Here is an 11,227-nt window from a genome sequence, read left to right as displayed (position 1 = left end):
AGTAAAAAATCTCTTATTTCCTACAGTCTTTGAAGGCATCATATCTAAAGCAGGGGCGAATCAACCAATCAGAAGGCGTCTTTTTCTAAAAAGGAAAACGTTGCCATAGGGAACCAGCAGAGGGCGACATGGCACCACCAGTCAGCTCTAACAAGTGTTAAGATTTATTTTAAAGTTTAACATTTTTTGACTCTATTGTGTGATAAATTGTTAAAATATGTTTATGTATGTTGATTAAATTGAACTATTTTGTTGCGCAGCGTGTAACTGCCCGGCTAATCTCCCTGAAACTGAAAAGAATAGTACATATATAGTTTTTAAACTCAAAGTTATTATCGCTACAGCTAATATATATACAGCTGAGGGTGAAATGACATGTTTGTGTGAGTCAACTGTAACATAGGCAGCTAAGCATAAACAGAGGCCTTATGGTGCTTTAAGATTGATGGTAAACAGTCAGCGGAGGCACTTCCTGAGTTTAGGGAAGGGGCTTGGTCCCGTGCCCGCGCCTCGCGAACGCGCATCAAATTAGCATCGATGAAGTTTGTGCGAACATGGCGGATTTCCTGCCGACCAGGTCCGTGTTAAAAGTTTGTCTGCCCGTCTGCCTGCTCAACAGCGGCGAGGTGGAACAGAGTAGAAAGTCGAAGGAGATCGACAAATGTCTCTCCCGGGAGAAAACGTACGTGAAGCGGCTGGTGAAGATCCTGCTGCTCGGCGCTGGCGAGAGCGGCAAGTCGACTTTCCTCAAACAAATGCGGATCATCCACGGCCAGGACTTCGACCAGCAAGCCCGAGAGGACTTCAGAGGCACGATTTACAGCAACGTTATCAAAGGTAACCTCCCTGCCGGCGACGGGGGGCTCACGTAGAGGCGTCGGTTAGAGCAGAAAAGGCCCCAGAAACGCGCTTAAAACGGATGGGAAAGTTTCCACATCTGTTTAGCAGCGCTGGGGCTGGGTGAGAGGACATATAAACAGTCTGCATCTGCTCTCGGCACACCCATACGAGCCGCCCTTCTGCTCAACTCTAACCCCTTTTTTTTTTTTTTTTTAGCCTGCTTTCTTTTTTTACCGTCTCTACAAAGTCTTTAAACTTTATTTTTTAACACAGAGGCGAGCAGTTTTCAAATAGCCACGGGCACAAAAACGAGTTGCTCAACGACTAAGCTAGGGATGTCGCTAATGGAGGGTAACCCACCAGGGCAGTGTGTTGTAAGGTGTTCCTGTTTGTCCACTGACTAAAACTGCCTCTAAAACACCATAAAATGTATTATACATAGTGTGTATTTGTACTATTTTCGATTTAAGGTGTATTACAGTTAATCATTTACACAGAAAGTACGTTTTAGAGGTTAAATATGAACTCAGTTGCCAAAACATTAGGTACACTAGTGTGAACCAGTATTATATAACAGTCCAGCACTAAATCCTCCTTTATGACTCTGAAAATGTTCAGTTTGGTTGTGGTTTGGTGTCAAATTGGATTGAATTGAAACACAAAAAAGTGTCTCTTCTATTTAGCCTTGCCCCCTAAAATAAATTTTTAAAAAATAAGAGTTGTTAAAATAATATTAACACGTGTTAAACTCAACACAATACACATTTAATAGGGCCACACCAGCCTCCAGAGTGAAAACACAGCTGAATCAACAGCTCTCTCAGTTATTTTAAAACAAATTTTGAGCAGCGTGGCCTTCGCGAAGATAAGATTTTGTGTAGGACTGTGCTATTAGTCGTTTTTAACTACTTAAAAGAACTGGCAAGTGCGTTTATTTTTAGACATAGAGTTGATTTTATTTTCTTTCCTCCTGATAAATCACTGAACAGGTTTGAAATGTCGCCGCCGTCGTGTGAAATCTCATCCACGTTCCGGTCTCGTCTCTCTGTTGCGCTTTAGGTTTCATTTACATTTGGCCATGTCTTGATTTTCAGATAGCACGAGTGGGCGTTTCTGAATTCATCTCCTCCTCCTCCTCGCTTTCTCTACAGGTGTCCGCGTCTTGGTGGACGCCCGTGAGAAGCTGCACATCCCGTGGGGCGACCCGGAAAACCAGCAGCACGGGGACAGCCTGATGGCCTTCGACACCCGGTCGGCTAAGGTGGCCAGCGGGCAGCTGGAGACGCCCATCTTCATCCAGTACCTGCCCGCCATCACGGCTCTGTGGCAGGACTCGGGTATTCAGAACGCCTACGACCGCCGCAGGGAGTTTCAGCTGGTAGGTCGACGAAAGAAAAAAAAAAAAAAAAAAACCTGAAGTAGCATCACCAGCAGATAATGGTTGCCCAGTTTGTCTACTGGCGCGCACTCAGATAAGAACTTGCCGTGGTGCACAGCGCTCAAATCACCAGATCCTGTAAAAGCTTTCTGGTTTCTTTGAATTGAAAACGTTAGTGGAAATAGAAAGTGAAACAGGTTTTTAATTCAGTCTCTCTTTCCTCTGTCCCCCTACGTTCTGCTCTGATTCCTCTGCATCGAGCGGTCAGACATGTGATTGAGTCAGCTTCCTGTTTACACCTCTCCCCGCTCCTTATGCCTTGGCTGTCAGCAGGCACGTTTTCAACGCTGTGACGTTTCACCCAGAACAAGCAGCTGTGGTCGTTGAGGGGGTTCACATGACCTATGTAGACCTATCTACCGGTATCGCTTTTACAAAAGTGACTCACTGATTTTATGTCGGGTCATGTGATTAAAAACCTTGCAGTCGTGGGGGCCCCCGATATAGGGACGCGCTTCTCTTTCAAGTGGCGAGACAGAAAAGCTGCAAACTAAAAAATTTGTCTGCTGCGCAAAGCTGAGCGGTTCTTGGTGGCGTTTTGTTGGTGTGAGCTGGTTTCGCAGACAGAAAAGAAAAAAAAAAAAAAAGAGGGGGGGGGGGGGAATAAGTGTGATCAGAGCAGGAATGTTGATCTGCAGTTAAACAGCTTTGTGCTTACAAACAGAGCTCTGGCTATCCCACTCAGCATTATTTGCACACAAACACCAAGTGTCACACACCTCGGATTGCGCAAGGACACACTCGTACAGTATGCGTTTGTCAGACTGGAAGTATTATTTTCATGCATTTGTACAAAAAAGATAATAATAATAACTTCCCAGAGTGCAAATTAGCACCTTTAAACCTCAAAGCCACCACAAATATGTGCAAACAAGAATGATAGTAATAATTTATATAAGCTTCACCAGATTATAAACAAATAAACACTACTGTATATGCCATCTCTTGTCTTAAATTCTAGTAAGCTTGATATTTTGTGGTGCTAGGACAAAGAAAAACCTCAGAAGATTTGACAAATTTATGCGTTTTTCACAGTTTAAAAAGAAAACAATGATTTTATCGTCCCATTTAACAGTTAAGCCGGGAAAAAAGGGAACAGCCGATCGCGTTTTTTATAAGTCCCGAGTCCTGTCGAGAGCTGTTTAGATTCTCCCGGCTCTCGTTTGTAGCGAAGACCAGTTTGTTCCTTCGCCAGCAGATAAAAAAAAACCCCGTCGTGTTTTGACCATGCCCTTTCAAGTATTTGCATCACAAATCCCACGTTCCCCCTCGGGCTCGCTTCTAATTATCATTAACAACACGCGCACGGACCGACTTTTATGTAGTGCAAAGTTCACCGACGGGCGACCTCCTCTCTCACCCTTAAGTTTGCAACACGTACTACTGATAAGTCCGAGCTTCCTAAATTTAAGTGTCACACTGACATCGTTATACAATACTAGGTTTCAGTTTTGCTTTTACAGCACATTCGTATAAGCTGCAGGCGCCGTCACGCCTCGCAGTGAGTCTATGCAGCTCAGTATGATTGCTCTTCTAGTCTCTTATCTCTTTTTTCTTTTTCTTTTTTTTTTTAAAAAACTCGACTGATTTTTCACAATTTCACGATTTCGGAAGATCAGATTTGAACTTTTTTTTTTTTTTCTATTTCCTTTTTTCTTTCTTTCTTTCTTTACTCGGGCGTAACCATAGCAAAATCCACGGGAAGGTGGCTCCTCTTCCTTTAGCTTTTAGTGCCGTTCTGCTCCTCCCTTCTGTAATCTTAGCCGTGCACACACACACACACACACACACACACACACACACACACACACACAGGTTTTTCAGGTCAGGTTGGTTTTTTAAAAAAAGATCAAAAGGTGAAGCTCACACTGGGGCACACTGGGCTCGTACGTTTTGCAAGCACGCCGAAATAATCGCTGCTGCCGGTGTAGTTTGAATTTTATAACCAGGGCGTTGGTTCGTTGTGTCACGAATGCAAAATACATGCAAAAAGAAACCGGCGTAAAGGTGTGTAGTAGTAAAGACAGTGAATCACAGAATAGAGGATGTGTTTTTCTTTCTTCAGTCTTTTTTTTTTTTATTTTTTTTTTGGTTGAGCGCTGGACCCGCACACACACACACACACACACACAGATAAAGGAATGCATCTCTGTCTTGGCGGCCCCGTGTCTGGACTTGCAGTAAGAGCGCAAAAAGCAGCATCAGAACAGTCTAGAAAAAAAAAAAGAAACACTCCTACACGCACACACATAGAGGCCGACCAAGCCGCACTCCTTTGTACATCAAAGACACACTTACAAACACGTGTCTGTGCAGTAGCAAATAATTCGCATCCTGCTTCAGCTCCTCGGAGACGACAGTTTTTGAAAGAGAGAGAGAGAGAGAACAAAAAAAAAAACTTGTGTGTGTGTGGCTGATGAACGGAGATCCTCTCCAAAACCGTGTTCAGTTAAATGCAATAATACCAAATATTAAATGTGTGATGCATTCAAACCCAAGTGATGAATTGTGCAGAACTAACAGAAATTCCTCCTCTGTCCTGTCGCAGGGTGAGTCAGTGAAGTATTTCTTGGATAATCTGGATAAGCTCGGCGATCCGGTGAGTTGTTCCTGCCTGCACTTATTCTTACAAACCAGACGTGCACACGTTAGAGTTCATATCGCAACGTGTCCAGACAGTTTAAGGTTAGCTTGACGAGCGACTGAGGTGGTTTCTTCGCGACAGGCAGTGCTGATGTTTGGTCATAGAAGCTTGCTGCTGGCTGTGGCCACGTTTCGGCCATGAGAAAGCTGGCAGTGGCACCTGGGAAGTTTATTAGCTGGGTATTTAAAAACACAAAAAATGAAGCCTTTGTTGTTGTAAATTAACTCTATCCTCCTGACTACCGGTAGTTCAAAGTTGTCCGCTGTGGAGGACGTTTATAAACCTGAATATCTCCCACTCACTGCATACTACTGAATTAACTCCTTTTGCTATCTGCAGAGGACATTTAGGGCTTTTCAATAATGCCAAATGTGAAGGTATGTGATATCTTTATACATAGATTAAGGAATTTAAGAGGAAATTGTGACTGGGCGATATTTTTTCTGGTAGTCAGGATGTTAAATTATTAAACTGGTACTTTCATGTTGAGCTGGTATGAAAAAAATCTGCATACTCCATTAAAAAGTTCTTAAATTCAACACTGTAAGTCCTGAATACACCCAGTTTCCTTTAAAACAACAAATATTTATCTCAGCACAGCATATGAACAGCGTGACGTTCGCCCCAACTTTTCCCAAAGAAAAAGCGAAAGTTCAATCCATTCATGAGAAGATTCCCATCTCTGTCTCGGCTTCAAGTGGTTTCCACTTTTCCGTTTTAACCCACTGTGATATAATTAGCCGTGATTGTAACCCAGCCATCAAAGCTGGGCTCGCAAAGTAGTTTTTTCCTGCGACATCCTGTGCTAAACACATCTATAAATTTATGCAGACGCATGTAGCTAGGCTTTAGCTTGAACATAAATAAATTTGAACACATTTACGAGCAAGTGTTCACATTATAATGCAAACCTGCAGAATCTGTTGCGGTTCAGTTGTTTTTTGCCTTTTTTTGTAATGTTCTCTTTTCGTTGTAAATTATTTGTTTAGCGCGGTTGCACTGAACCGCAGAGTAGAAGCAGCTCTAAAAATACTTCGGCACAACCCCACCACTAAATAGGTCATTGAGAACATTTAAGTGTTTATTAATGTGAAGTATTTCTTTTTCTTTGAAGACTTAATTTATATTAATACAGCTGTATTCACTCTGCTGGATTTTGTTTAGATGTATAGTTTAATAAAAGCCTTAATTCACTGTATAGGGTTATAAACAGTCTATTTAATGTTAGTTAATGTAACATATATTATATAGTAACCTACTTTACATCCAAACCAATGAATCCTATTATATTATAGTAATCATTATATTAACTGCCTCAACATAAGCTTCTCATCAAAGTCTAGTCTAGAGACTTTTGAGGACAACTTATTGTGTTAACTTGTCATTTCTTGTGCAGCAAATCTTTACTTTTGTCAACATTTGAGGGACTGCTCCTTTGTGATGTTACATTTTTCTGTGATTTTTTCCTCAAATCTCATAAAACATGTCATCTTCGTGCAGATTATGAACTCATTTTTCTTAAGATGGCACAGGTCGGGATGAAATATTGCCCCATGTCGGATCAAAACAAGATAACAGATTGCCAGTATTCACCTTCCAGTGCAGATTGCAGAACAGATTAACTGAGGACCTGGGAAGTAATCTTTTGGAAGATAGAGATCGCTTGATAAGATTTAGCTGCTGATCCTAATAAAATAATAAAGCTTTTATTGCAGACACAGGTCCATATCATACATATCATACACATGCATAATAAATAGGTCCATTAAAAAGTTTTCTTTTTTGAAAAAAAGAAAAAAAACCTCTCCTTTAGCTGTATACAAACTCAACTTTTTGATTTTACAGGTGTTTTAAATCAATTATGAACTGGTGTTTATGCTGATTTTGCGTCTCCCCCTGCAGGAATATCTCCCCACTATACAGGACATCCTGCTGGCTCGCAAACCCACCAAGGGCATCCACGAGTATGACTTCGAGATCAAGAACGTCCCCTTTAAGATGGTGGACGTGGGAGGGCAGCGGTCGGAGCGGAGGCGCTGGTTCGAGTGCTTCGACTCCGTCACCTCCATCCTCTTCCTCGTCTCCTCCTCCGAATACGACCAGGTGAAAGCTGCAGCGACGCATTTCCTCTCCCAACACGCGAGCATGCGTACACAGTCGAGATGGGCCGATAAGCGGTGCATTAATCGGTTTGTTCTAGATGAGGAGATAATGTCGTGTGACTTCTGCTAAGTTGTCTTTGCCGTTTCTTGCTTGTGCACTTTTAATTGCTGTGATTTATCTCGCGGCATGGGAGACGTTCTCTTACGTAAATGAATAATTATATGTCAAACTGAAACTGTTAAGTCATCTATAGTTAATGCAAGTGTGACTCTTGGTAGCGGTATTAATTTAATGTGTAGGTTGATATTTATAACTGCCTTTTCTTCCCTACTCTACTCAAGAAAATATCTTTTAATAGGAGCTGTACGCATTTAAATAGCCATGGCTCACTCGCCAGTAGTCTATTAAAGGGTGTAAACAATATTAATATTTGATACAACACTTGGATGTGTGGTTGTCCTTATACACATACTACTTTCTCTAAGGCTGAGAACTAGTACTGGTATATTTTTGTCACCCATTACATACTTTTTTTAATTTTAAAGTGGGTTTATAATAAACTAAAAGACAGTCTGTACCAGGCAGGAGATTTTACAGTTCCTGTCTGGTCGGTGAACTATGTTTTGCACAAATACTACAGCAGAATGAGGTACCGTTAAACGCTCTCTGGCCTTGTGTTGCTTTGATAGAGGACAGACGGATACGCCTGACATCAGTAGCGTCTCGACACATTTTGAGATCTTTCCAGAGATTTTAAGTCGACGTAGTGCGACGCTGCGTCACAGCTGCTGTCCTGTTCTTCGTGTCTTGTTTTGACTTAACAAAGGGTAGCGGCTCTTTCTAGTCTGTGTGTGCAGCATACCGGCGCCACTTCCTATATGAGATGCATATCAGCAGGCTAGTTCAGCCAGCATGGTTTAGGTACACAGACAGCAGTTGACCAGCCACCACAGCTTTCCGGTTAAAACAGGAAGTACAGACCATTGACTGCGTATAAAGATGATTGAAGCCTCTGGCATTACCCGCATTTTTAATCAAAGTGACCCCAGCCTCAACTATTCATAACTTTCACCGATCAGCCACAACATTATGACCGGAGAGACAGGAGAAGATAATAACTCTGATCATCTGGATCTAGCATTCGTGTGGTTGTTATTTTGACATGTAGCGCGCGCCTAGACCAGACCAGACACCTCCCACCTCATAGCAATGACAGCCATCCCCAGCAGGATGCAGCCTGACACAGACACACACACAAAAAACATTTAGAAACAACTCATAGGACCCAGAGACCCCCACTAACAACGTTACCAGACACCACAGGACACCCTCAGAAGGTCCATGTCCATTCTCTGATGAGTCACAACTGTTTTAAAGGCATAAGGGAGACCTACACAATATTACACAGGTGGTCATAATGTTATGTCTGATCACTGTAAGCTTTGATATACACCAATCACCCCCCTACTGTTGTCATTTGAGGAACGACTATCTTTTGGCCCCAGAGGTTGTTGATTGATACAAATAATAAGTTGTAGTTTTTACTGTTTTATTACTTGTACAATACGAGTACTAGCAGTAATAATATCACTTAATCCCTCCGTCATCTTCCTCAGGTGCTGATGGAGGACAGGCTGACCAACAGGCTTTGTGAATCCCTCAACATCTTCGAGACCATCGTCAACAACCGCGTCTTCGTCAACGTCTCGATCATCCTTTTCCTCAACAAGACTGACCTGCTGGAGGAGAAAGTGAAAAGAGTTCCTCTCAAGGACTACTTCCCTGACTACACGGGGCCGGAGCACAGCCTGCCGGACGTCCAGTCGTACATGGTGGAGTGCTTCCGGGGCAAGAGGCGCGACGCCACTCAGAAACCCCTGTACCACCACTTCACCACGGCCATCAACACGGAGAACATCAAGCTGGTGTTCCGGGATGTCAAGGACACCATCCTCCACGACAACCTCAAACAGCTCATGCTCCAATGACCCCTGTCAACCTGTGAAAATAGAGGACCTGAATGGGGACGAAACCACCCACTCGCTCATGAAGAGGACTTGGGAGAGACCAGCCTCAGAAGAATCCGATAGACGTCAGCATTCTTCTTCAGACATTTTTATATTAGTTTTTAACTCTCCTCTTTGAAGAGTCGCCCTCGTGTTAGTTCAGGATTTGTTCGGGGATCGAGTCAGTTGGACAGACTGCGATGAAACCGAGAAAGTCAAGAAGCTATTTTGGATCTTGGATAACATCTGATCCCCCGGCTGCTTCATCTCGACACTCTCTCCTCCTGTCTTGAGCTCTGCCTTACAGTACATGACTTGTTGGGGCTTTTCAACTCACAAGGTGCCGGTGCTGGCACCAGTGGAAATCAGCGAAACGTTTTACAAACCAGGCATATGCTTTCACACGCAGATATACACACAGGAAACGGTGAAACTAGTATGTTTAGAAGACATTTCGGCAGACAAAAAAGGGTTAACCTGTGCCAGAGCTGATTTGCCAGTCTGTGTCCAAGCACTGAATTCAGTCCCAGCTCACTCCCATCACTTCTGTTGCATTCTCCAGTGCTGCTTTTCAACGTTGCCTCTCGCCCCCTTCACCCACGCTGTAGGAGGGGGTTGTCAACTTGCTAATGATCTGGAGACTGCACTCACCTTTTTGCTCTTACTGCCGCGCCGTTCCTCCTCCTCCTTCCCGTCTCAGCAGGTTTAAGGTGTCGGCTCGGAGCCCAGAATTTTGCCGGACCAACTGAAGGACCGCTGATCATGAAAGCGTTCAGAAACGGTTAAAGATTCGACGCGTTAAAAACTGGTCCCAGCACCGGCGCCTTGTGTTTTTTTTTTGTTTTTTTTTTTCGGAAAACTGCTAGAAGAAGCAAGACTGAAGCTATGCCTATCTGCGTAACACCTAATCACTGTTTAAATGCCTCTTTAGAATTAAAAGTCAATCGTAGCTTCTTTAATCAGTCGAGATGCCAGTTTCCAAACAAGTTGTCCTTTTATTTTTGGCCGTTTGATGGCACATTAGGCAGGTGTCTCAGTAGGCGAACATGCAGTCCACCGTTTTTCTCAGGGTTGAATCAGAATCGGTGTTAATGCTGATGTAATTGTGGTGAACTAATTGAATAATCTTATATCTGGGTGGTTTGACTCAGCCAGGCCTCCAAGCCGCTCGCTGGGTGGTGCTTATTACCGCATCCTCCTGGCCTTGATTCCTGACCCAGAAACCCCCACCCCTCTCCCTTTTGATTTCTTCTGTGATTAGATGCCTTGTGTAAAGGGACGGACCTCCCCCCTGCTTTGCCTGAATCGTGAATGTCTGTTAATAAATGTACAGAGATTTTGCTCTAGATTGTTTTTAAATATACTGTAACTGGCCTTGTGCTTAGCCAGCCCGTCATGTGAGAATATCTGTATTGGCACTGAGTTGAGACTCCAGGCGAAAACTTTGAACATGTTTGTTTTTTGTTTTTTTTTGTTTTTTAATACTCAACCCTGTGCTGTTTAGGATTTCCCTCTAAAAATACAATTTGAATTTGTAGAAAAGAAATGTGAGAAGAAAAAGCTACTGAATACTTTTGTCAGCGACTGTATTCTGTAGGGGGGCAGTCTTTGTTCGAGGACAATTTCCAGGCACTGTTAAAATCTCTGTTTCTCTGCCAAATCACACCGTGCTTTCTCAGGACTGTTCGACACCGACAGTCCGCAGTTTATTTTCCTCCAAAAAACAAAGCTCACCAGAGCCTTAGTTTGCTTCCAGTCCTGGCTTTGTAAATACTGTAATCTGTTGCCATGTAAATAATATTCAGGTTTATCTCCGTATATGTAAATGGTTGTAGAAATGGCATATCCCCCCCTTCCCCCCTTTTCTGAATGTTTTTTAAATCACTGCTTTTCCAATGAAGATGACCCTTCGATGTAGATGGATTTTGTGTATTTTTTTTTCATCACCTTTATGAAAATTCATTCTCATGCCACTCTAATCCTATCAATAAAATACACTTTTCTAATGATACAAGACTCTGTTTTTGTATTATATGTGCTTGTTTATGAATGAACACTGACCCAATAAGGAAAAATGTACAAAGATGCATATACCAAAATATTCACCAGATAATATATATTTAAATTTAGGATTAAAAATATTTTTTAATTGATATCCTACAATAGATTGTGTGTTTTTGCACCTTGCTATACACT

The 11,227-nt window shown here is 42.6% G+C and overlaps 1 protein-coding gene across 1 annotated transcript; it reads left to right on the top strand.

Moving 5' to 3' along the window:
• Positions 1-80: 80 nt before the first annotated feature.
• LOC311504100 (guanine nucleotide-binding protein subunit alpha-13-like) lies at positions 81-11,034 on the top strand. The gene is made up of 5 exons (XM_084567075.1): positions 81-837; positions 1,992-2,218; positions 4,827-4,877; positions 6,825-7,025; positions 8,642-11,034. Exons 1-5 carry the CDS (start codon positions 555-557, stop codon positions 9,011-9,013), a joined length of 1,134 nt encoding a protein of 377 aa, XP_084423201.1. The 5' UTR covers positions 81-554; the 3' UTR covers positions 9,014-11,034.
• Positions 11,035-11,227: the final 193 nt, after the last annotated feature.

This window comes from Chelon labrosus, assembly GCF_963514085.1.
Source record: "Chelon labrosus genome assembly, chromosome: 19".
NCBI classification, from domain to species: Eukaryota; Metazoa; Chordata; class Actinopteri; order Mugiliformes; family Mugilidae; genus Chelon; species Chelon labrosus.
Note: the sequence above shows the minus strand (reverse complement) of the source record. Positions and strands in the feature narration are given on the sequence as shown.